General features: G+C 38.9%; 1 protein-coding gene across 1 annotated transcript; it reads left to right on the top strand.

The window, feature by feature from the left end:
* The first annotated feature begins 709 nt into the window (after positions 1-709).
* mrc2 (mannose receptor, C type 2) lies at positions 710-26,088 on the top strand. Its single transcript, XM_055051932.1, has 29 exons — positions 710-994; positions 5,825-6,223; positions 9,183-9,356; positions 9,456-9,620; positions 10,986-11,099; positions 11,292-11,435; positions 11,523-11,714; positions 12,310-12,464; positions 12,544-12,648; positions 14,394-14,509; positions 14,592-14,740; positions 16,753-16,970; positions 17,084-17,226; positions 17,622-17,718; positions 17,814-17,943; positions 18,808-18,840; positions 18,940-19,106; positions 19,999-20,161; positions 20,254-20,396; positions 20,489-20,594; positions 20,680-20,846; positions 20,927-21,044; positions 21,128-21,366; positions 21,462-21,624; positions 22,135-22,284; positions 22,483-22,596; positions 22,953-23,132; positions 23,875-23,898; positions 23,984-26,088. The coding sequence occupies exons 1-29, from the start codon at positions 868-870 to the stop codon at positions 24,202-24,204; spliced, it is 4,416 nt and encodes a 1,471-aa protein (XP_054907907.1). The 5' UTR covers positions 710-867; the 3' UTR covers positions 24,205-26,088.
* Positions 26,089-27,131: the final 1,043 nt, after the last annotated feature.

Genomic DNA, 27,131 nt, shown 5'->3' with positions numbered 1-27,131 from the left:
ATACCACATCACCTCAATCAGCTTTAACTCTAGACTTTGACAAGTCTAGACTTAAACCTTCATTTTGTACTTTTGTGGGTCATTGAGAAGTGGAAATGTGCTTTGGGTCATTATCTCGCTGCATATTACACGTGCATTTAAGCTTACAAATTGAAGAGTGGATGTTCTCCTTTGAGATTTTTAACCAACAAGTCCTCTGTGAATGTTCTTTTGCCTGATTTATTTATTTTCTTGTTACTTATATGAATGATAATTTTTTTTATCTTTAAAATGCCAAAGTTACCACTTAACTTTGCATTTTGGTGTGTTTGACTATGTAATTTTTAAACATTAAATGACAATTTGATCAGTTACTCTGTACTTGAGTAAACTTTTTTTTTCCTTTATTTTTTCACTCATACTTGAGTCATTTCTTGGACGGCCACTTTTACATGAGTATATATATATTGAAGTACCACTCATTTTACCTGAGTATCATTTTTACACACTCTGAGTATGTATTTGTATGTTCCGCCACTTTATTAATTAAAAACAATATGGAAATCAAGAACAAACATTTCCTATCGAAAAATCCGAACACCAGACAGTAGGTGGCCGTATAAACTATATTTAAAAAAAGAAGTTCTTTCACTGAACCTGAAGGCCCCCGGACCTCATGTTGGGAACCAGTGTTGACTGCTCCATTCATTCCAGCCTCATCTGACTGAGAGGCAGGGACAGGCTGAGCTCTAGCGGCCAAAACTCTCCTCTCCATCAGCCTTCCCCCTCGGCCAGTTGCTGCTCCCCGGCTTCGCTTCCCCCTCCTCTCCTCTCTTCTCTCCTGGTTAGAGTTGTTTTTGTTGGGTCTGTCTTCCTGTGGCTGTGAGCATGCAAAGCACCGAGCGACACCGAAACGGGATTGCTGCGCCGACATGGACGAAAGGGACACTTATATTTTACAAATGCACTTTATATTTATTCATCTTTAGTCTGGGACTGAAGAGGAGCGACACGGGTGAGGAGAAACAAAACAAAAAAGAAAAAAAAAACGCTTTTTGACAACACAAGTTACGGGTTGGCGAAGATATTCAGCCTAAATGACTCTTCTTGTTTTCATTTGCTCGACTGTCTTTAAAAAAATAATAATATTTAAGATTTTTGCATGTATGTGCGTGTATGTGTTGTGGAATGCTACGATCTGAAAGTCCGAGCATTGAGTGGAACCAGATGTGGAGGCAAATGAGGGGAGCAGGGAACTGGGGGCTCGGTTTCTGTATTTTACAGTTTCCTTTGCATCTAAACTCCCGATTGCTTTTGCTTTGCTTCGTGTTCCTGGTGGGAATTCAAGTTGAATTCGCAAAGCCACAGACTGTGGAGTGACGCGTCGTTTGGCTCCCTGCGGGTAGATGTGACCTTTATCTCCTGACTGTTGCAGGCTGCAATTAACACACATAGAGAGAGTGAGAGAGAGAGAGAGAAAGAGAGAGAGAGAGAGAGAGAGAGAGTCCGATCAGACACCAGGACACTCCGGAACCAAAAGAACCTCATTGACAGGGTTTGACCATTTCATCTGATCAGTTTGAAATGTTTCCAAAAGGTTAATAATGATGTGGAACTGAACAAAAAGACAACGTTTTGTTTTGATTTTTTTTATGTTACACGTTCTAAATATATTTTTCTTTCCATCCTCATGCATTGACTTTACAAACTGACAGAAGAATTTTTGAAGGCTTAGTTTTTCATATTCCTCTTGAAGGAAATGCAGAGCAGCTAGTTGATTGAATGAAATATTTATCACAATTGGCATTTTATGGGCTCTTTTGCAACTTCTTTTTGGCTTTATTGTGTCTCCTCTCTGATTTTATTGTGGAGAAAAGGTTTGTCACATTGGCAGCATGCACTTTATTTGGCAGATCTTTAGTATTTGCCCAGTGTGAAGTAAAATTTCTGTAATTTATCAATCCAGGAAGAATTTGTTGGAAAATGTCTGGAAATGTCCTCATTTTAGTCCAAAACGTAAATAAACACTTTGATGAATGTCTGTGAATCAGTGATGGAAAGTTTCTGCTGTCCTCTGGTTTGTAAATTTGACACCCTTCTCCTGAGGTGCCACTTTCCCATGGTTCCTACAAAACCTGAACACTCCTCGTCCCTCTCTTCCTCTCATGCTTCTGGAAAACAGCACTGACAAAACAGATTTTGAGAATACCAGTTCCTATTTTATCACAATGACTAGAAATGATATTTTGTTTTCCTTGTATTCCAGGTACGTTTAGGATAAGACTAAAGAACAGAAAATGTTTGAGAAAAACAAGTGAAAAAAAGGTCTGTCATACAATTTGTGATCTGGCATCAGCATAAGGTTATATTCAATATCCAGCTATAATAAAGAGTTCATTGTAATGCTTTTTTTTTTTAAACTTAATATTCAAAGCTTAAACTTGCAGTTGCTTAGTCAGCCAGCTAAGTTGCGTAATGTCCTCAATGACGGAGATTCTGGGAATATCTGACGCCTTTGGAAAACGATGCTAGCTGCTCATGAATGCACGTTTCATCTCCTTCTCTTCTTTTGGTAACTGATGTCAGCTTTGCGAAAGAAGATCTTGGTGCCAGCGGGATAGAAGAGGAGGATGAGATAACAGCAGGAGAGCTGTTGTTGCCTCACTTTCACGGCCCTCGACGGCTTAAGGTTAATCTGCAAAGAGCTTCCTCTCATCAAACATCCAGCCGTGTCCTCTCCAGTGTGGATTAAAGCTCCTGTGGGAATTTTCTTCTTGACTTCTTGAACTTCGACTTCAGGTCATCGTGCTGATCGGTGTGCGCATGTATGCTCTAAAGAGTTGTGTAGGTTGTGGATTAGGAGAAGGGGCGTGAATTTAGACGAAATTATTTATGGTTGTCAGGGCAATCATCACAAAGCAGTGATGAACCGAAGAAGATCAATCTTGAATTAAAGGTTTTTACGGTAATGTTCAAGCAGAAAGTGAAAAATAGTGGAAGTTAGCAGATCACTTAAGTCTTTCTGGGTCTTGAGAATGTAGAGCATAGATTTTCACCATAGTTTGATATTTTATAGTCTTAACTAAGTCATATAAAATGATAATGAGCAGAGCTTACAGGCTTTGATTATTCATTTCTCTCTTCCTCACGTTTGTAATTGATAGTAACTTGAAACCTTGTTTGGTTTAATAGCATTCTTACTGGTTTTACTGTCCAAATAACCCTACATAGTGACTAAAAAGTATCGTATTATTGCAATTTTTTGCTTATTTCTTCAGTGAAATAATTCACTTGTTTTTATCTTCCTAAAACGTTTTTACACTCCCTAGATGTTTCATTTATGAATGACCAGGTCAAAGACAAAACAATTGTCAGCCTCTTTTGCTCAGGCTCAATGCAAACAAACATGGGTTTTAATTTTTTTGCGGCCAATCACATCCGAGGACAGCCTGGAGTCATACGGTTTCAGTATCATGTCCCTGTCTTCCACCGGGAGCAAGGCATTATGGGTCACCAAGCAGTGCACCTTATTGGCTCTTTATGTGATTAAAAGCTGCAAATGCAACTCTTTCGTGGTAGAATATCAGACAAGACAAACAATTCATAAAATATCTGACAAATATGCATTGATAAAGTTTTACAGAAAAATGAATGGGACCAAAGCAAGAAAACCCAGGTTTTACATCAGGATATGTGTAACAACTTCATTAAATTTCCAGATGACATAATATCACAATAATCTAGTATAATTCAAAACATATTTCAGCATATTTTGAAGTATTCTGTTCAAAATATACTTTTAACAATATATGTTTTACATAATACAGTATAATGAGCTATATTAATAATTACAACACACAGCTATATTTTTCCAAATTGAAAAGAAAGGTTGTAAATAAAAATAACACCCTATCCATAAGTAATAATAATAATAATAATAATAATAATAATAATAATAATAATAATAATAATAAACAATGACACTTTAAAACATTAATAGGAAACCACATGGGTGTTTTGTTATTGTTTGCCATATTTATGGCCACATATTGTGATCTTGCTGGGTTGTTTATCCACTGGAGTAGAAGCAAACTGAAACAACAGACTTTTTCTAATATTATTTTAGCATTTTTCATTATGATGTTAAAAGAAATCAGCAGACAGAAGTGACGTTTTGCTGTTATTTAACTTTTTTCCATTATACTAAAGCACAGCAAACCCATGAATCACACTGTCTTGTTTATACTGTGCTTTTATTGTCTCAACCACCCCAAGGAGTTAAATTGCCTCCCATTCAAACATTGTCCCATTTTTAAAAATTTTTGTGGCAACAAAAAATAATACATAGATAAGAACATTTCAGAAAAATGCTGATTTAAAAAATGGCAGCTACTGAGAAGACTTTTAATATCATTGGTGGTCTTTGCTTCCATTTTTTTTCCAGTTTGATCCAGTTCTGGTTTACATTTCTTGATTTAAAGGGTCAAATTCCTTTTTAATTAATGAAACCACCTTCTTATTTGAACTTTTTTATTTCTCCAACTCCTTAATGAAGCTGGAATGCTATTTTGTCTCTTAAAGGCAACACATTTGGTTTGATTTTAGTCTTGTGGAAGGAATGTGGTAAACTGGATGTAAACAAGCCTGACGTCTCTCTGTCTCTACAACCAAAGCTCTGTTATGAAGCCACAAGGATTTGGGGGAAGTATTTGTAAACAAAATAAACAACGCAGCAAAAATAATATTTTTGGTGTTGTTAGAAAAGTATTTGCGGTGATTTGTATTTTTCTGCACCTTACCCAACAACGTGCATGCACTGGCTGAAAGGAGCTAAAAAAAGGAGTCACATCAGTCCCATCTGTCAAATTACAGGGATTCTTATGCAAGCCTTGATGATCCATTGTCTCTGTGTGCATAAAAACAGAAGAAGTTGTTATTTGTTCTTGACCGGGTGGTAGGAAGCCAAGGATTTGAGCTGACCGCGGTACCAATCAGTCATGTTTTTTTTTACCTAAAAACCAAGGGGTCTTTCACAAACTCACTTCCGGACCCTGCAGAGAAGGAATGCTGAGGGTTCTTTTCTATTTTGTCTCAACATCAGCTACAAGAGTGGAGAGTTCTGTTTATTTTTAATTTAGATTCTTGGGTGTGTTTCTCTCTGTTCCAGATAAGTCTCAGACTTATTTGCTTAGTTGTTGATTACCAGTCCCTATAAATAAAACTAAAGTAGTAGGAGGAAAATCGTTTGCTTTATTCTCAAGAGTCTTTATGTCTCTTGAGAATAACGTTCACGTTCTCAAGAGTCTTTATGTCTCTTGAGAATAAAGAGCCCCATAGTGGCTCTTTTTCCAATGTCTCTTTCTACGTGGAAAACTCTCTTTGATACTCGAAGAGATTTCTTTCAAAAAAGTTTTTAAGCTCTGTGTCGAAACATATCCTCCATGAGAACCAAGGGTAAGATTACCAGTGTCTCATGTAAAAGGTCCTCAAAAACCACTGGCAGTTTCTTTCCCAACAGTCAAACAAGTCAGAATTGCACAATATGAACTGGGTGAGCAACTGGTTCTTCAACTTTTAACATGCTTATGCGTATCGGATTGTGTTACATAATGTTTACACTGAATATTAGAAGGTACTTTAGGATTACCAGAGGATGAATTGTTACTTCTTTAAAATGTACAGATTGACATCCAGGACTGAAACTAGTTCAAAGCCAGCTGGGCATCCATTGTTGGTGATAACGATCCGGTCCCTGACCTCTTAGCTGTTAACACAAAATTCTGTTTTCATCCCTGTTATTGACTGCTGCTGTCGTTTTCGACTCTCTCGCTCTCTCTTTGCACAGCGCCAGTGGAGTCTGATGATTTTGCTTTCTTCCTTGAGGGCACCAACATGTGCCTCGGGGTGATGCGTGACGCTCTGAGCCTGACGCCGTCCTGTGAGGAGCCCCTCCAAAGATGGAAGTGGGTGTCTCATGGGCGCCTGTTCAACCTGGGCTCCTCGTTGTGCCTGGGTTTGAACCACAGGAACTTCACGTTCGACTCGCGGTATCCTCCGATAGCCATATACAAGTGTGATCAAGAGCCCCCCAGATTAGACTGGACCTGGAACTGTAACGAGGTGCTGGAAAAACTCAACAACTTCTTTCAGTCCTCCACATTCTTGAATGAGTCGACTATGTTTGCCTCAACCAAATGGAGACTGTATGGTGACGACCAGGATCTCTGCTCCAAGACATATCAAGGTAGGCATCACATGTTTAATTTCACTTATCTGGAGTTTTACTGATGCATAAATGATAAGTTTGAGTTTGGTTGGCCATTGTTTTTGGCAGAATTCTTCATTGGTTTCCTGGATTTAGTCTTTGCAAATTCAGTTTTGATGTGTTTGGTAACAAAGTCTTATTTAAACACCCACCTGAGTCCAAATTTCAGCAGGATCGGGTCAGAGGTCAACAACCTTTACAATCTTAGCTCTTTGAAAAAACAATGAAAAGCAATGAAAAAAATGAAAGTTAACATCAAACTATAAAATCCCAAACCCAAAAGGACATTCATACAGATCAGGATTCGTCTCTGAAATAATTTTTCACCACAACTCTTGTTTAGAATTATGAGATTCTTCTCATAGTGTATAATGATGAGGCATGTCTCTCTATTTCTTCTCTTGTTTGTCTATATCCTTGTTAGCTAAAGTTACTAATGAAGCTAAGAGATAACTTGGTGATTTTGATAGTGGTTGTATATCATGGTGCGTATCTATGTTCGATCCGTTCTGCCATAATATCCCTATACCAATTGCCTTTAAGCTGACCTAATTAGCAAATGTAGTGTAAACCAATCTCAGTACATGTGTTGTTTGAAGACTAAAGCATACACCAGACAGGTCAGGGATAAAGTTTTGGAAAAACTTAAAACAGAATTTGAGTGTAAAACAACTTCCACTTCCTCTCCCACTTTAGACATGTCATTTAGTCATAATACAGCTGCAAACCTCCCCAAAAATGATGGTTCACTTTTATCAGACAGCCAAGATTCTCACTGTAACTCTGAGGGAGCTGCTCAAGTTTCAGAGTGTGTATAATGAAAGTTAGTTTATTTTAATAAATCAGCAAATGACTGAAGAGGAAATGACAAGCAAACTGGCAAACTGAATGAGAAGACTAAGAGAAACATTAAATCTGACAAACACATTCAATGCTCAACAGTCAGTAACAACGGAACTAACAGAACGGGAAGATAAAATAAATACTAAAAGCAAAAGAATCCAAAACTCCCATAAGAAATAATGGAAAATAATGAAAATGCAATACCAGGAAATAACAGGAGAAAAAGTCCATAATGATGAGGGGGTCATGATAGCATTATTACATTTCAAAAAGTTGTTCAATTCTTCTTATCCAAAGTTATGGAGCTACAGTGGAGGCTCTAAAGAGCCACTTGTGGCTCCAGAGTTGCAGGTTGCAGACCCCTGCTCTAAATCCGCCTGATTATAAATAATGGTGGCAGCAGCATCATGCTGTGGGGATGCTTTTCTTGAGGGAGAGTGAAGCAGGTTGATGAATGGAACTAAATACAGGACGGTCCTGGAAGGTAACCTAATAGACCAGACACTGGGTTAGAAGTTCATCTTCTCATAACAACTGCAAACATACAATCATAGCAACAATTAAACTGTTTGGATCAAATCAGATTCATGTGCTTGAGATATTTTGCAACGATATATATATATATACTTACAAAGGATTGGCTTAAAACATACACAATATGTTACACTTTTCAGATTTTTACTTACAAAAAAACTGGAGAAGTTTCAGATTTTAATGTTACAAAATGTAAAACAGTTCAAGCACCATTAGGCCTGTAATTATAGCCTTTATTTTAAAGGTCAAAGTAAATTACCTTAAACAGCTTATTGAACCTCTTCTGAACTTAAAAACGAAAGGCAAACAATTCAAGAAGCTAAACTAAACTAGCGCAACAACCCAGAGGAATTCCTGGTTGCCTGGCTTTGACTCTTTGCTTCCTGACTGAGCCATTCGACAAGGCAGAATTTAATTGTTCCCCCTCTTTTTTTTACTCTGGAAATTGTTTCTGTTACCATAAATTAAGGATAACACATGCAAGCGCATCTTGAACATTTCCCCAAACACATGCTCAGCCACTCAGTGACCCGTAGAGCTGCTCCCTCCTGCGTGTTTCCGCCTCTGTGCGGCAGATGGGCTTACTGTTTGTGGATGCCACAGCTGTATCCGATCAAACGGATAAAGGAAAACACCGCTTTAAGGGGATGTTTGAGGAGACGGAGTGGCCCACCAGTGAATGCCCCACCAGTGTTTGTAAACTGCCATCAAACACAGAACGTTTTCCTTGGCCTCAAGCATATTTGCTTGTATGTAAAGTTTTCATTTCAGATTAAAACTAACCACCGTGGGTCTTAGCTAAGCCTCTTTTCCTGCTGCCTGCACCGTTCCTGCAAATATTAAATGTTTTTCAGAAATGACTGCAAGCCTCAGCGAAGTCTAGTCTGTAGTTAACAGGTTCTGCTTGACTGCAGAACATCTCCTTCCACTTTTTTCATCATCTCTCCTCTCTTTTTGCTTTCATGTGGCAGGGTAACTGCATGCTTTGAGCTTTTCACTTTCAGCCAGCGATCTTCACAAGTTTCTGTGTGAAAGACTCCTACTGGTGCAGAAGAAATGCCTCTAGGTTTAGTCATGTCCAATACAGCCAGTCAGCCTGAAGCGGGAGGGAGGACAGGGAGAGGGAAAGCTTTTTCTCTCTGGTTTTATGGCTGCTCTCCCTCCACTGGCCTGATTTGTTTTGGAAAGAAAACGTCTTTCTCCTTTTCTCCTCTTCTTTTACTGTTTTACCTTATTGGTGTGCTATTCCACACCAATACACTGGTGTGGAATAGCACCAGTCTATTGTGGGATAGACTAGTGCTATTCCACAAAGCCTCCAATCGATGTCTAAAATGTTTCTCTTCTTTCATAACTAGTGACTCTTACATGATAAAAAATGTTTAGTTTTGCAAGGAAAAAATAAATAAACCTGTGGCCATTCGCTGCTGTTTGACTTCCTGTTTTTGTTGTAAGATCATCCTCTGTTTTTGCCTCCTGAGAAAACAAAGGCCTCATTCAGGGTCCTCACTTTTAAAGGCCCACACAAGCATTTACAGCATCTCATACAATTTCTATCCAGAGATCTACACCATCCAGGGGAATTCTTACGGCCGACCCTGTCACCTGCCCTTCATGTACAAGGGCCAGTGGTTTCACAGCTGCACAAGCATCGGCCGTGAAGACGGCCACCTTTGGTGCGGAACCACCTTTAACTACGACCGGGACCAACGCTGGGGGTTCTGTCCTGTGAAAAGTAAGTTCTCACCCGATGTGTTCAGAACCAGACCCGTGGGGAAACTTTGCCGGATTCGAACCGTCTGCCTGGCATTTCAGACCTTTGTTCCCCTCTCAGGCAGCAGCTGTGAGACATTCTGGGATACGGACCCTCTGACAGACAGCTGTTATCAGTTTAACTTCCAGGCCACTCTGTCTTGGGAAGAGGCTCACCGCAGTTGCAAACAGCAGGGGGCAGACCTGCTGAGCATCGGCAAGCTACATGAACAGACCTACATCAATGGTAAATAGATTAACTTTATATGTTCTCCTTTTCAAACTTAAACTCTATAATACTTTTATTGTGACAATTTAATGAGAACATGTCTACAAAAATCAAGTCTAGTTGCATTAGTTATTGATATTAATGATGCTGTCTTTAATTGAAATGTTCCTTTAATTTAGCTCAATTAAGTTAATTTAAGAAGCACCAAATTTAATTTGGGGTGCTATACTGAAAAAAAGAAGCAGGTCCATATAAACATAGCAAAGTTCATTGCCTTTAATACCGACATTGATAAATAAACAAAGCTATATACTGTATGTATCCTAAGCAGTTTGATTCTGAACTGGAAACAATAGAGCTTGGATTTCTCATGCTCAAGATCAGATTCCTTGTTGAAATCCTTAGTCCCCTAAGATAGAAATGTTTTCAATATCTTTAAAGAATTAACTGAGTTTTCTGTGACGTTTGATAACCAAGATCAATTGGAAAGTATGTGTGATTGAACTGAGATGTTATTTTTGTATTTGTGTGTGTGTGTGTAAAGTGCCTCTTATATCAATAATCTCATCTACAAATATTATAAATCATTTTGCACATTGTTTCAAATTGTAATTTTTTTTTATTCTGCTTTTATTGGATTATTTGGTGATTTTTTTTTTTTTTGCATCTCATCTGATTGATGAAGGGGTGACCTCTTCCATGTATATGTAGAATCTAACATAATGTTTTCTTTATTTGTTGTACAGAGCCGTTCTTTTGTTATGTAGAACTGTTAGGGTTAACACCTGTTAAACATACATTAACAAAGACAGAAAAGACAAAAGAGTTAGATTCTTTTTCACTCGCGAGGAGAACGGACAGAGATGTGCTTCAGTTACAATCTCCTACCGCTCTGAAGCACATTTTGTCTGCTCCTCTATTTTATTGTTTCTAGGATCCCTAATCACAAGGACACTGTAGCTCTAAAGGGAGGGGGCAAACAGCTACAGCGTCAAATGTTATTCACTAACTAACACACAATCATTCTGTACTAGATAATGTCCTTCCAGGCACAAAGATTAATAAAATATGTAGTTATCTTAGCAATGATGGTTTTATTGGAGGCCAGCAACTCAACCGAAGCAGAGCTCTTCACCAAGAGGAAAACCTGCAGGAAGATTTTGTTTCTGCTCTCTGTCAGTGAGGCCTTCTGAGAAAAGAATCAAAGTAAATCAACAATACAAGAAACATTCTTAATTCTATAATGAGATTAACTTTAAGGAAAGCATCAATTAAAGATACATTATAAAGATCAATGAGAATAACAAATAATTGATTAATAATATCACAATTTCTCCAACAAGAACCTTATGTCATTTCAGAAACACATTTCTTTGCTTGTAGGTATTCTGAACGCTTACAGCTCTTCTTTATGGATCGGCCTCAATGACTTGGACGTCAGTGGCGGCTGGCAGTGGTCCGACTCCTCACCACTCAAATATCTTAACTGGGATAAAGGTCAGACTAGGAAAGCAACCCCAACCTGTTTGTTTTTATAAATTTCCCACAAAGGGCTGCATGCAGTCTCGTTTTAGAAACAGCTGAGCTCCGTACTCACAGATCCATTTATGAGTTTTACAGAGCGTCCACAGTGAGTTGGTGATTTTTTTTGTTTTTCTAAAGTTTTTTTTGTATTTTACTGAGCTACAGACAATCCGACTCACGCCGACGAGGACACCTGTGCTGTGGTGCAATCTGAGTCATCGGGACGCTGGCAGAACCGGGACTGTTCTGACGCTTTGCCGTATGCCTGCAAGAAGAGGCCCAATGCCACTCTGGACCCCTTCACTACAGGTCCATAAATTTAGCTTTCATCGGTTAAATAAATCAGAATCCATTTGGCTAAAGCCTTTACAGTAAGTTGCTGGTTTTATTTTACAGATTCATGGACAGATGATCATAAATATGAGTGTGATGTGGGCTGGCAGTCCTTCCAGGCCGGATGCTACAAGCTCTCATCAGAGAAGAGTGACTGGAATGTGGCTCAGAAAACATGCCAGAAGATGGACGCCAACTTGGTCAGCATCCACACTTTGCCAGAGATGGAGTTCATCATTCGCAACATAAAAAAAGGTGATTTGCTGCAATAGCATGGCGATCTTTCTCTTCCTGCACTATCCCAAACCTGTGTGTTTTAGCAGCTTCTGAAGTTAAGGAATTTAATGGATACTCTGACTGGTACATTTTAGAAAACTATGCCATAATGATGGAAAAAGTTTGATTTAAAGAAAAAAAATACTGGGCATTCTTCACATCAGAGAGATTTATTACCTCCAAAGTCATCTTTTTTTTATCTTGTTGGCATTTTTTAGGACTGGATTTAAAAAAAAATCATCAACTTGAATTGATTTTCCTTTGAACAACCCAATATAAATAAATAAAAACCTTAAATGATTCTTTTCCCCCAAATTCTACATGACTTCTTGAATAATGCAAGATTTTTTCAAACATCGCAAAAGCATTGAGAGCACTGCATTCAAATCACTGCATTTTTGTTTTATCATGTAATTGCATTGGGTTCAATTCTTAATGTAAATACTCATATTTTTACTAATGCACCAAGCTGACAGGATAAAAAAAAAATCAGTCAAATTGAATCTTGATTCAAATCCAATTGATTTCATAAATCTTAATCGATACTGAATATTCTTTTTTTGTCTGTCTTCAGACCTTGACCAGGTGTGGATCGGGCTCCATGACAGAGAAATGCAAATGGACTTCCAGTGGACCGACCACACCCCCGTCATCTTCACCTTCTGGCACCCATATGAACCCAATAACTTCCGCAACACCCCGGAAGACTGCGTCTCCATGTGGGGCCCTGTGAGTAACCTCAGACAATCGCCCCCTGCTGGGTGTGAATGCCATCCGTTCTGATACATGAAACGGCCATTGTGTGCAGGATGCCCGTTGGGATGACGTCCCCTGTAATACAACTCTGCCTTTCATCTGCAAGAAGCTGGGAACAAAGAGCGACGGGAAGCCCCAAAACCAAGAGTGCAAGCAGGTGTTAAACATTTCCTTTCATCGCATTTGCTAAATTATCACTTTTAAATCACATTAAAACACATTATATTTTTACACTTTTGTTTATGTTCATTTTGTTGCCTATTTTGAGGTAAAATTAATATTCTATGTCAGATAGAATAAAACCCACATAAAGAACATAATCTGTTTGTTTAATATTCAGTTTAAAATCCACAAAAAACTAATTTCAATTCAAACTGGACCAGTTTTGCTAAACTCATTTCACTTTATAGCCAGTAATTATCGCCTCCTTTGAGCCTGTCGAAGTTTATAGTGTGTAGAAATGTAAACGCATGGTCATTGTGGTAAAAGGAAATCCATGTGTGTCCTCGGTGTGTTTTTAGTAGCCTTCTTTTACCCCAGATAGCTTTAAAGTATTAATGCTTTAAACAAAAGTATGTCTAGAGATCAATGATGGTGTTTTAACTCTCTCCCTGAGGAGCAGTCTGGCAGATCAATTTCTCCTGCTTCTGGAGATAGTGTGTTGTTTTTCTTTCTCAGCATAACTTATGTGCTTTATATGTAAATAAAGCACATAAGGGGAAAAGTTTAGAATTGCCAGATTCTAAAACAATATAAAAATCAGAATTTTGTGTTTGCCCTGCTTTCATTTTTTGTCTAAATTATTTTATTAGTCATGGTTTAGGTCCTGATTTTGCTAAGAGATCAGTGAACTTTTCCACTTTCTCTCATTTCACAATCATAAACTTTACTTCTTATTATTGGAATTTTATTCAATGGGCCAAAAACCAAAAGAACTATCATACAAAAATGTATGATAGTAAAGTACATAGTTATCTAAATAACTTTCAAACAAAACTTTGTGGAGTTGATTTTTATTACTTTCAAAGAAGAGTTAGCCTATAAAACAATGCATGTACAGTAAGAGGATAGACTTGACTTAAAGCTGAGTTGGAGGTTCACCTTTCAGTAGGAAAATTCAAAAAATATAGTCAGAGTTATTCGAGAGATGTTTAGATTAAAAAAATTAATGTGCTAGAAAAGCTGAAAGTCCAAACCTTAGTTCAAGTGAGACTTGAAAACTTATGTTCACAGCACTCTTCATCCAATCGAATGAGCCAAAATCAAAGTTGCCAGAGAAATGCACCCAAGTGGCTTGCAGCTTTCCTTGGAACAAAATGTGATTTTTTATAAAGCTTTCACTAAATCCAAACCCATGTTTCTCTTTCCAGACTTTTTATTTGCGAAACGTATTCTTTCATTGCACTACATTGTGTTGGTGAAGAACATAAAATCCCAATAAAATGCATTCAATAAAGTGTAAAAATGTTCAAGGGGCTTTTCACTTTTGATCAAAACAACTTGTTGTAGTAAAACAGGTTTTAGTTTCAGCAGATCTATCCTCCGATGGAGCTGCCAGCTCAGACTTCGATAGAGCTTGAGTGTTTTCCTAACTTGTTTGTGCAAAAAAAAAAAAAAGAGTTTATTCTCACAACGTTGAAAGTTATAATTTTCATGCAGAATCTCCCCTCACTTTGCCTGTTGGCAGAACTCTCAGTCTGGACAGGTCTTTGGCTTTAATGCATGACCTGGCAGGAAATTTTTAGGGCAGAAAATGCTATCTGTGTCTATCTTCTTTAACATTTTATTCTGTAGTTTTTCACTTCTCTACAACTGATTAGATTCTCTGTTTTTTTATCAATATCTGTCAGATGTTGCTTATGAAAGAAACACATTGTTTTCTCTCTTTGGCTGTCTTCTCAGGGATGGAAGTGGCACAGTCCAGCTTGTTTCTGGGTCGGAGAAGATTTGTCCACCTTCGATGAGGCCAGAAAATTCTGTGAGCTGCAGGAAGCTGCTCTTGTCACTATTACAAACAGGTAGATCTGGAGCACACACAGAGTTAGATGCACAGGAAATCTTCTTTGCACTGACTGAAATGCTTTGTGCTTTATCATAAAGATTCGAGCAGGCATTCGCCAGCAGCCTGGTGTTTGGTCGTTCTGGAGATTCATTTTGGATCGGGCTCAATGACCAGGTTTCTCACGGGTCATTCCGCTGGCTGAGTGGAGACGAAGTGACCTACACCCACTGGAATCGAGACCAGCCGAGTAAGTCACACATGTCAGCTTTAATAACATCTCTATATGAGTTTTGTGCGGTTATGTAGCCTGATGTTTGAGAAAGTTCTGAAGGGTTGCAAAATTACATGTTTCACTTCTGAAATAGTTATTCTCACACAAATTGCATAGCTGACACTGCTCTTCCTAAAAAAAATCTCAAATTTAATGACAGATGTTGCTTCCTTCACTTAATATGACACATGTTTACAACCTGCAGAAACACTTAGAGCTAACGCTGAGAACCAACCCTCATCAGTAAGTCCTATCTGGCTCTGCAGACAGATGTGACTTTCTTTGGATGGACACACTATGTGGGTCAATCAGATGCAAAAATAGGCAACAATCACACCATTATGAGAAAAAAGGACAAGGATCAGATGCTTCAAGGACTGAGAGTGTAGTTGTACAAGCCAGTTATATGTAAATTCAAGCTTGTCTGAATGACATGAAAAAATTATTTTAAATGTTTCTGTGTTTAGTTGTTAACATAAAGGTTTAATCAAAACTGTAAGAGTACTGTTTGTATGCTGGTAGCAAAACCCTCCAACACACAAACTATTCAATAATGCTGAAAAAGAAAACTGAGTGAAACTGAATGAAAAGCTGTAAGATTAGTCTTTTCAGGGACATGAGCCAAAAGAAACTTTAAAAAACAGATCACAAAAGTCGCTTTTTCATCAATAAACCAATCAGGACTGGAGGACTGGAGCATTATGGGGGTCTAGGTAATGGTGACATGGGTCAAAAATAAAAATGTAAGCTTCATGGATAATCCAAACATGTGTCCTTGGATTCACAGAAAACACCAACCTCATGTGAGCTTTTGGCTTAAAAAATTTGACATGACACAAATAATGTATTTTGTAAAGGTGTAAAAAGCCTGCACAGAAGAATCTGATGCACAACCTACTGCAAATGAAATGTCATCACAATTTCACTGTGCACAATATTACAATTGCTTCATACAATAATTGTCTTATGAAAAATAACTAATTTGATCAATACTTTATAATTTACTCATATTTGTGGCTGCAACAATACCCAAAGCAGAACAACATTCAATCTGTGTGCTTAAGCATTTGTTTCATCATTTTATTACAAAATTCTGCAGAATTGTTGTTTTCTTGTTACATCCTTTTATATTTATACACTTAGAATTTGTATGAAAAAGGTTTTTAATCTAGTAATTAAATACATTTTTCATTATTTAACAGGAAATAATGTCCAAGAGTGAATTGACTACTTCCTGGTCTTTTATACTTGTATTTTTGTTTATGCTTTTCACTTTTGTCTCAGTTGTTTCCATATTTTCTTTTTTCACTTTTCTAACTTCCCTGATCTTTCTTGGGGGCAAAATGAAAGTTCAGTCTAATCGACTTTCTGAGATTTTTAATTAATCAAAACTCAAGGTTCCACTTTGACTCTTAGCCAATTTTGGATTTATTTAGCAAAATAAGAATTGTAACTCCACAAATGGAGCTATGGTACATCTTAATAAACAATCAACAGAGGAAACTAACTGTGCTCACAAAGAAAAGCCTTGAGATGTGTTCATAAAACAAGCATTGTTGAACCGATCGATTCAAAAATATATGGAAACATCCAAGGGTTGACTCAGTGACTTTCTCTTAGATTAAAGCACTGGTACTTTTGTTGATAAAAGAGGAGTTTTTGAAAGCCTCTATAAAACAAATCCTAAATCTTTCCATGAAGTTTTTACAGCTTTCTTGGTAACATACGTTTATATTGACAGCCAAGTCCTTGCATTAATTTACGTCAGGACATATCTTTACACGTGAGAAAGAGCAGGTGGATTGTATTAAGAGCCTGCCAACCAGGAATGAACAAGTTTTTTTTCTTTTCTTATGAAAAATGAGTGCAAGCAGAGCACATGCAGTCTGTGCTGATGTGCTTTGTGCATTTTGAGAAAAGATCAAACACTTCTCCACTCTTAAGAAGTCAGATTTTTCACTTATATCCCTTCCACCCACCTGATTTAGCGAACATCCGCGGTGGCTGCGTTGTGATGGCAACCGGCTCCGCGACGGGTCTATGGGAGGTGAAGGAGTGCGCCTCGGCAAAGGCGAAGTTTATCTGCCGCCAGAACCAGGACGCGTCTCTGAGCCCCGAGCCCCCCGCTCCGCAGCCCACCCCCAGCCTCAGCGGCGCTTGTCCCAAGGACTGGAAGAGCAACAGCAACCTGCGCTACTGCTACAAGGTTCATGCGTCACACTTTCACAGCCACAGCAGGAACAATTAACACCTCACTGTAAGTTGTGGAAACAGGCTTTGTGGCAGATATGAGTGGACTGACATCGGGTTTGTGTGCAGGTCTTTCACTCCTCCCAGTTGGAGCAGAAGCTGAAGTGGCTGGATGCTCACCTGTTCTGCCGGAAACACAGAGCCAACCTGCTGAGCATCAGCAGCCCTGAGGAAGAGCAATTTGTGCTTCAGGTCCTCCATGAGAATTTTGGGTGGGTATCGACTGTGACATACAAATAAATGTTGAAACTGGCAAAAAACAAAACAGCTTCAGCATTATATGCCACATTAAAAGAGAAAAAAGGTTTGAAATTTTCAGCATTTTCATCCTGGAAATCCCGGAAATGTTACATTGTATAATTTGATCTAATATAATCTATAGTCAGAATACTTAAAAAGTTAAAAACATATATCACTATAGGGCTTGATGAGAACCACAGTTGGGTTTTCCCCTCATAGTGATGTAAAATATATGAATAAAATATTAATTTATTTAATGTGTTTTTTTTTACTATTTTATCTTGGACTCCGGTATTCGAGGACCACTGTATCTAATATGATGTACACACTATTTTTAGTATAATTTTGATCATGGTAACATCCACAGAGAGTCAGAAGAGCATGAGCAGCACTGGTTTTGGATCGGTCTGAACCGCAGGAATCCCATGGATAATGGCAGCTGGAAGTGGAGCGATGGACTTCCTGTGGGTGAAAACGTTCTCCAAAAATCTATCATTTCCAAAAGAAGTGGACACAAATGATTAAAGGACATGTTGTTTATTCTTGACTTGTATCTCAGTTAACATACCGGAACTTTGGGCGCTACTACTACAACATCCGGCAGTGTGCTGCAGCAGACTTGGGCACTATGACCTGGCTGGCCATGCATTGTGACTCTGAGTTGGACTGGATCTGCAAGATTCCCAGAGGTATGAAACAGCAACGCCTATTTCAATGAAAGCCTTCCACTTTTTGCTTGTTTATAAGTTCATTATTTTAGATGCAAGTTTCCAAAATGGGTATTGTAGTACACAGGTACACGCTCTCGTGGAGTTAAGGTAAAAATTTGGACCTGTTCAGTTTGGTTTCATCTGAGGGAAAACTCTCGTCACATTTCACCGTAGGCCTGATGTTCTTTTCTCTAATCTATTCTTTGTTGACCAAATTTGGCGTCTTCAAACTGTAAGAGATCTGCTCTCAAGGATCCAGGAGATTTAAGCCAAACCCTTGGATGTTTTCTTTGAAAAAGAAAAAAAAAGCTTCTGTCATTTGGTGAAGAGCTTTAGACCAGAGCCATAGAGAACAGAAATATAGAACAGACTCACTAAAAATATAAATACTTTTAGAGTTTCTATCAGTCTTTTAAGTTACAAGTACAAAGCTGAAGCGGTGGGGGTTTTTTTTGCCACTCTTTTCCTGATGGAAAACTTTTGTACAATTAGAAGATCTTGATCATAGACAGCTGGACTTCTGATCGAATATCATTAGCAGCAGGTATGAACGTGAATGCTGAATGCTGGTGCTGGACTGAAAGGTTTTAAAGTGTTAGTTTGATGTTGTATGCATGTATTTTACCATGTTATTGCAGTTTTTTGTTGTTGTTTTTATGCAAGTTGTACAGAATATATATATCTTACATTAAATGTAGAAAATATTCTTGAATTTTCTTCTGAGCTTGTGTTTCTGCCACATGTACTTCTCTCTGTGTTGCAGCTTTTTATTTCTATTGTACAACACAAATCTGCTCTTTATTTTAGGTCTAATTTATTTTCATTGTCCTTTCTCTTTTTCAGGAAGTGTTGAGCTGGAACCTGAAGTGACAGAAGGTCTGTTCAACTTATACTTTTGGTTTAAATTTTATTTTCACACAGTGAAATGAGATTCTTAAATGTCACATCTGCCTGCTCCTTTCCATTATCTGTTAGGAAATACCTCTCCAGAGTGGATCACCTTCCAGGAGGCTAAGTACAGGTTTTTCGACCATCGGACAACTTGGGATCAGGCCCAGAGGATCTGCTCCTGGTTCGACTCCTCGCTCGCATCTGTTCACTCAGATGAGGAGCAGGCTTTCCTGACCAACACTTTAAGCAAGGTTCTGCAGGTTTTTTAATATTTCTAATTATTTCAAAGAGCCTATTAATTAGGTGTAACAATAAGAAATTGATCAATTATTTGCATGATTAATTAAAATGAGCACAATAATTTCCATTCTTAAGGAGTTTGGCTATAGGTATAAATTCCATTCTCATATATCCATCCTTCCATCCATCCATCCATTTTTTTTCACCCTTAATGGGCTTGGGAGGTGCTGGTGCCTATCTCCAGCTACGTTCTGGGCGAGAGGCGGGATACACCCTGGACAGGTCGCCAGCATGTCGCAGGGCAACACAGAACCATAAACAAACAACCATGCACACACACACTCACACAATTTGGAGAGACCAATTAACATGACAGACATGTGTTTGGACTGCGGGAGGAAGCCGGAGTACCCAGAGAGAACCCACGCATGCACAGGGAGAACATGCAAACTCCGTGCAGAAAGAGCCCAGGCCGGGAATCGAACCCAGGACCTTCTTACTGCAAGGCAACCAACTGCACCACTGTGCAGCCTATTTTTCAAAATGCAAGTTTGTTTACAGAGACATCGTAATCCATTTTATTAATGGTTTCAATTGTTAGTGGTTTTTAGTTCCTTTTTTGTTTATTGCTATTCAGTGATGTTTTATTTTGGAAATGTAATATGTCTTCCGGTTCCAGTGTGGAGTGCTTTGTTAAAAATGAAAGTTTATTCATCTTTGAGGGGACAAACTTGCATTATTATGCCATTATCAGTGTATTACTTGAAAATAACAACAATATTATTGTTTATCGCAATAATTTCTGGGCCAATTTGTCCATACTGTGGAAAACATACATGCAAATACGTAATTGCATCCCAACCGTAGCTATTTCTGAGCATTTGTCTTCTACCTCACCCACAGAAAAAGTCCGAGCCGAGCTGGTGGCTTGGGCTTCACACCTACGAAAATGATGGACGTTTTCGCTGGTCCGACCACTCTGTGCTCAATTATGTTTCCTGGGCACTCGGCAAGCCGCAACCAGTCAGCCGTGACCGCAAGTGTATTTACATGTCAACCAGCAAAGGTAAAATCAGCCAGAAATAAATCTGATCAGACTAAACCATGTAAAAGCAGATGTACAACAGGTGAGCTTGTGTTTCTGCCACATGTAAACAGGAGACTGGGCGGATCAGAAGTGTCACTCCGACTTGCCTTACATCTGTAAGCAGGTGAAGGAGACCGGCACTATTCCTCCGACTCCATCGTCCCCTCATCCACCTTCTGGCTGTCCTATTGGGTGGTCGCCCTATCACCATAAGGTGCATCAATACTACTTTGATTTCAAGATCATTTATGTGTTGCATCAAATTAGATGAGCAATTTTATTGAAACAAAATCTATGGTGTCTTAGTGTTTCAAAGTTTTTGATTCAACTCGGGTCACATGGTCTGCAGCCAAGCTCAAATGTGAAAGCCAGCGAGGTACTCTGGCTCTGGTATCCAATTATTTAGATCAAGGTAACTACAAGTCGTGCGATTGTGGCGTAAAGGCACAATCAGCAATGTAAAGCGGGCATAATATAGCTGATTCTCTCCTCCCCAGCTTTCATCACCACTTTGTTAAAGAACGTCAGCACTGACCTCTGGGTGGGTTTGACCTCAGACTCCAAAGGTCACTTCCAGTGGACCAAAACTGGCCTGCTCAGCTACACCAACTGGGCACCAGGAGAACCAGTCGACAACAGTGGGCCCCATCATAACAAGACGCCGGTATTCCCATCGGTCTTTATTTAGGTTGTGGCTTTGTTTGCGTTTTTTGTTGCTGTTCTGACGTCTCACTGCTGTTTCAGGGAAACTGTGTGGTTATCATTCATGGCAACCCAGAGAGGAAAACTGGGATGTGGGCTTCCCGAGCCTGTGAGATGACGCCGTTGGAGAACAATGGATTCATCTGCCAAAAACAGCCAGGTGTGATAATCAGCCACAGCCAGAAAAGAAGTGCGCTGTGGATGAGTTAGCAAACATTTCCTAATCATCATGTCTGGCTTCAGATCGAAGCCTGCCTCCGGCTCCGACCCTCATTCCCTCCTCCCTGTCGGAGCCTGTGGAGCTGGGAGGAGTGACGTATCGGGTTGTGCAGAAGCGCCTTGACTGGACTGGCGCTCTCTACCTCTGTGAATCTTTGAATGGGACGCTAGCAGTCGTGAAGGATCCATACCAGCAGGCCCACCTGACGCTGCTCATGAACAGCCTGCACCACCCGGCCTGGATTTCTCTCTATAACTATGGCGTAAGCCCACAAACTCGCTGATCTCTCATTCTGCTTCTTTGACTTTGTTTTTCTTGCAGTCTAACAAACCTGCTTGCTTTATCATGTCTGCTCAGGGACGAAGCTTTACGTGGTTAGGCGATGAAGAAGTGAAATACTCCAACTGGAAAGATGGAGAGCCAAATCAGATGGCTGGATGTGGACACATGACCACCACGGGACAGTGGACCATGACTCCCTGTGATGCTAAATTGGATGCTGCTATATGTCAAATTACTGGTTTGTATCTCAGCCAGTACTAAACAAGCCAGTGGCTTTATTGTCACAATTTCAGCTGTGTAAATTGGTTATATATTGCTCTAATGGTAGACGACTGAGTTTTGATTATTAGTACACATGTGCTGTAGTTATTAAATAATTCTTTTTGTACTTTGGTCAATGTGAGACATTAGACAGTGCTTTCTAAATACATTTTGATGAACTTTGATTAATTTTATTTGGCATGTTCTTGTGTCTTTCCGTTTTGAAGGGAAATATGTGTCTCTCTAACATATTATAATGAAACCACAGTGAGTCTTAACTCATTGAAGAAATCTGGATAAACAAAAAAGCAAAATGATAAAACTATAAACTGTACTGCAAGAAAAATATTAAAATAAACTGTTGGTTATCACCACTTAAAAAGATTATGAGACGTTTAGCATCCTTTTAAGCAAAGTATGGGTTTAAAGCATTTAGACACTGCTGTTTGTTCACTTCAGGTTTTTTTTTTTTTTGTTATCCTTACAGATGAGCCTGTAAGCCATCAGTGGATTTACCCTGGACTTTGTCCCCACTCTGTGGGAGAGTGGGCCTGGGTTCCTTTTAGGAACCACTGCTACGCTTTCAACCTGCAGCTTCTTAAACTGCAGCAGGATGCGCTCGCATCCTGCAAAAAAAGTGAGAAAGCTTTACAGCCGCTCCAAACCACCCCCACTTCCCACACAGCCCATATGCATAACCTACCACCTCGGACTCTCTCCATAGTGAACCTAATTGACATGACATCAATATCCTCATAGATTTACTGAGCATGTGGCCCAGTTGTTTGATTTAGTTTTGATCCATCTGTGTTTGTGTTATTCTCTTTTCCATCAGTGGGAGCAGAGCTTCTGTCCATCCTGGATGAGGCAGAGAACAGCTTCATATGGGAGCACATCCAGAGTTATGCAGAACAGGCAAAGGGAGCTTGGCTGGGCATCAGCATGAGAGGTCCAGCAGCACTACCTTCACAGTTTAAAAATACAGGCTACTTCATTCCACTTTAATTATTTTTAAATCATTTTCTTTATTGAATATGATTCCATTTTAAGCTAATATTTTATTAAGGAATTCTGCTGAGCAGTTCTTATCATAAAGCAAGGTGACCCATCCTGTAAGGCGTCATTTATTTGAAACGTGTTGTTATCAATCAGCACAAATTAGGCAGAAGAACATGAAATATAGTTAACTTGGTTAATGAGGAGATTAAATCCCATAAAACTGCACAGCCAAGGCAGCACGCAGCATGACAGGTGTTCTCCACTCCTCCCAAGTTTCTCTTATCACCCTTCGTGCTCTTGTCACAGAGAGACGCCTTGTGTGGAACGAAGACACCGAGATGTCGTACACCAACTGGGAAGCGCATAAGGTGGCGTTCTCGATGCTTTCCATCAATTCCTGCTTCTTGATCCAGAGCAACAGCGGCCAGTGGACGCCCGACTCCTGCAGAAATCGTACACACGGGGTGATCTGCAAACGGCCTCGCAGTACGTACACACAATGAACACAAGACAGTCGCAGTTCATTCAATGAACTGCAAATGCACTCGTAACCTTTGAACTTTTTCACATTTCTTTCAATTTAGAACCACGAAAATTTTATTCCATTCCACTTTCACGACTGGGTGATCTATTGTATTGTACAAGTTATGCTTAATGTATACATGTCAGCATGAAAGAGACTTTCATTATTATTATTTTTATTTATACACATTTCCTGTTTTGTGTTAATGATGTGTCTATATGGAGGGTTGATAATTAGTTACTTGTGACATTTCAAAATGACTGGAGAGAATGAGTAGATTATATGTATATTAACTACTTTTGTGTAAAACTTTTGTTTATGTCAGCATATGACATGTTCATTTTAAACTCTAAATGAATGAAATAAACAGAAAATACTAAATAGCAAAAAAGTTTTGAAAGCTATGTATAATTTCCTTCCATTTCATAGTTATGTTCTACCTTAGAATAGATTAGAAACAGCCTTTGTTTGTACTTCTAAAAGGAAATTTATAAGTAGCAAGAGCAACAGATATATAGGTTCACACAAAAGGTTGTAAAATAGTTAAAAATTGTTAATAAAAACGAGTTTCACAATAATAATATCATACTCTACAAGGCTATAACAGAACTTTCCATTGGTAATTTAAAATCAAGATGAAATACATGGAGTGAAACTCCTTCAGAAACAGTTTTCTTATTAATTTTGTACTTTTTCCATTTGTAGGTGCAGACTCATCCTTCACAACATGTAAATAGTTTTTTCATTTATTCATTTATTTGATTCCTTTGATTGTATTCTGCACAGTACTAAAAATTGCTTCATTTTTTTTCAGTGGATGTCGACCACCTGCCCACTCTGATCGTCGTTATAGTGACAGCCTTGGTGCTGCTTTTGCTGATAGCCACTGTGATCTACCTGTACCGGCGGCGAACCGCAGGGTCTCGGGGTTCCTTCGAGGGGGCGCGCTACAGCCGCACCAACTCAGGCCTCGACGAGCAAGCCGAGAAGAACATCCTGGTGTCCGACATGGAGCTGAACGAGCAGCCGGAGTAACTCTGGACCAACCCTGGACTGGACCCCTTTAGCACCAGAGACTCAGATTCTTGTCTTGCCCTTTTTAAACCAAAACATTTTTTTAAATGCTGAAAAGCTGTGTGGAGCACAGCAGATGTTTCCGTTTTTAAACTAAATATCAAAATTTAAAGGAAAAATAAAATTAAAAAAACAGCTACAAATCAGATACATCCATCTGCTTTTTCTAAAATGCGTAGGCAGGTCACAATTGATCTACTGTGAACAGTTTTATTGCAGCTAAGCGCAAAACCAGTCTGATGAAATAACTTCTTGCCTCTTTCCAAAGTCAATTTTACCACACAGAGTTTTACAGTCTTGCTCCGACTCGGACTGAAAAGACTAAAATCCACTTTGTTTCCATTGTCGACCACATTCCTCTTTAAGATTTCTTTTGTGTTGTCATGTCAGTATTAACCCAGACTTGAATGCATTTTTTCTTTATTATTTGTTTCATTGGATTTGTCGTTATGTGTGCAGCTGCAGAGAAGTGTGAGCCGTGATGCGAGTGTGTGGTTTTCATGAGCCTGGCTCTCTCCCTCTTCTCCAACCTGACACGTCAGCAAAGGCTGTCAGGCACAGGAGGAAGAAAGAAGTCCAGATGTGAACACGCTAAAAGTGTAAAAAAAAAAAAAAGGGCTGCTGACCTCAAACTGTCTGAGTGCGAACACTATAATTGTGCACATAAGTAGGACTTTGCATTGAAAGCTGGTCTTTAAATGGACTACATTGTCTTTTTTTAGTGCAGCACACACCCCGGGGGGTTGTCTTGATGCATGATAAGAATTTGGAGCCACCAAGCCCTGAAATTCATTTTGTGGCGTGCAGTTTCTGCTCTGTGACTCTTGACTTTTGTTTGCCTTGGCTCTTTGTGCTTCCATCTGGAGCTGATTTGGCAGAGTTTTTTGAACGCAGTCATTGTGTTATAAAAAGAGGTTTGTCATTTCAAAGTGGTCTAATGCTTCATGTTTCATCACGTTTCTGTTTGTTGCATCAGCTCGGGTTTTGCTTTGAAGGTGCACATTTTTTGTTACCTGGAAGCAGCTTTGCTTGTCTGCAGCAATTGCCAACACTTGAACTCTTTGACCACCCGCAAAGAAAACATCTTGAATTTTGTATATATACGTATTTCAGTGCCAAAGAGTTTTTGAAAGCCAAATTCAGAAACCTACCATCTCTAGTGTGTTTTTGACATTTGTTAAGATTTCAAAAATGCAACCTCCTTCTCCTGCTCTTGTCTCTGAGTGCATTTCTCTCCCTCTCTGCTTGCAGGAATTTGTTGGAGCCATTTCAGTCTGAGTCTTTTGGTGTTTCACTAAGCTGCTGTGAAAAAAAAGGGTGAAAAAAAAAACAAGATTGAGGGGGAAGGGAGGAGGTGTGCGCGCGTGTGTGTGTATGTGTGTGAGATGTGCGTATGTGGTCTCCAGCTGTGGAATGTTGAGTCGGCAAGAAGAGCTCAGTGGCACGTCTGGACCCAATCAGAGAAGGAGAGCTTAGGGACACGAAGGGTCAGAATGGGGAGGGAATTTTAAAAAATGGGGGAAAGCAGGATGGGGGAGTAAAGGGAGTAAATGGAGGAGTGCAAGGAGGAGTCAGGGATGTAGGTAGAGGAAAGGAGGAGTTAAACTGCAGCAGCATGTCCTCTGCTGGTGGATTTGTGTACAGGTCGCAGCAGATGATCAAACCGGGAGGTCTGATCATCATTATTAAATCCTTCCGGATTTAATGATGATACAATAGTGCGCTCGCTTTGTTCCCCATTAGATAAATCTGATCTCCCAATGGATAAACCCAAAGGACTTGTTGGAATTTTCAAGAATTTTTGTGACATTTTTATAAGAAATTAATAAAGTTTACGTCCTCTGACTCGGAGTTCACGTAGCCTTTTATTTACTCATGAATAAAATGCATTCAGAAAATGATTTAACAGTTCAAAGTGTATTGGTAAGTCTACAATTAAGTGAATATTAAGAGAACAAAATATGTGTTGTACTGTCGATCTGTTTCCACTAGAGGGAACACCTCACCCAGTGAATGTAAACTCACTGGTTACTGTTTTCCATCACAGTCTGAAGTAGTCTTACATATCTTTGCCTTTCTTAAATGATGACTATGTCTTTTTTTTTTTGCCTAAATTATCTTTTGGCAAAAGAGAGGTGGTGATTTTTTTTTTTTTTAACAAAATTCTTTTGGGCAAAAAGAAAACAACAACAAAACAACATAGGTCATTATAGACTTAGACTTGACTTTATTGATCCCTTGGGAAGACTCCCTCAGGAAATTATAGTTACCAGCAGCTCACAGGCAAAAATGTGGCACACAGTAAGCATACACAAAAGAATACAAAAAAAATACAAATTAAATACAAGGTACAAAGTAAATATAATAAGAATATAAATACAAAACAAAGAATATAAATACAACACAAAAGGAAATTATAGCAATTTTATTTTAAGAGGCTGACAATATTTCCCTTGTCAAAATTTTATACATGTCCAGACTCAAGTTTTTATTGTTTTTAGTCAAACTATGAGTCACTATTGAAGTATAACCACTATGAGTTGCAAATCTTTTCACAGTGACTTATCCATAAGTGTGGAATATTCCCAAAAAGAAAAACACACTGGATATATGGATGGCTGTTTATTTTTGCTTGACATGGGACAGGTAATAAAAGCTTGAAATGCAAATAAGTTTCAACCTTACTGAGCCAACAAACTCCATAAATTCTGTACTTTTCCAAATTTTCCAAACAATTTTGGAACTTTGAGATACAAATCAAACTGTCTACAACCTGTTTGAATTTAAAAGGAATCTGGTATGAGGTATAGTTTACAACTGGATGACATTGCTGATGAGCCTTATGTTACTAAGTTGTTATTAAGAAATAAAATAGCAGCTGCCTTTAA

Source organism: Poeciliopsis prolifica, unplaced genomic scaffold (genome assembly GCF_027474105.1).
Source record: "Poeciliopsis prolifica strain line A6 unplaced genomic scaffold, Auburn_PproV2 SCAFFOLD034, whole genome shotgun sequence".
Taxonomy (NCBI): domain Eukaryota; kingdom Metazoa; phylum Chordata; class Actinopteri; order Cyprinodontiformes; family Poeciliidae; genus Poeciliopsis; species Poeciliopsis prolifica.
This window is presented reverse-complemented; position numbering and strand designations above follow the sequence as displayed.

What these genes read in the sequence shown, in the direction of transcription:
- mrc2 (XM_055051932.1), top strand. Translation starts at nt 868, where the DNA reads ATGCAAAGCACCGAGCGACACCGAAACGGGATTGCTGCGCCGACATGG. An exon ending in TTACATGTCAACCAGCAAAG is followed by an intron (nt 20,162 to 20,253) that starts GTAAAATCAGCC and finishes ACATGTAAACAG; the next exon opens with GAGACTGGGCGGATCAGAAG. An exon ending in CATCTGCCAAAAACAGCCAG is followed by an intron (nt 21,045 to 21,127) that starts GTGTGATAATCA and finishes GTCTGGCTTCAG; the next exon opens with ATCGAAGCCTGCCTCCGGCT.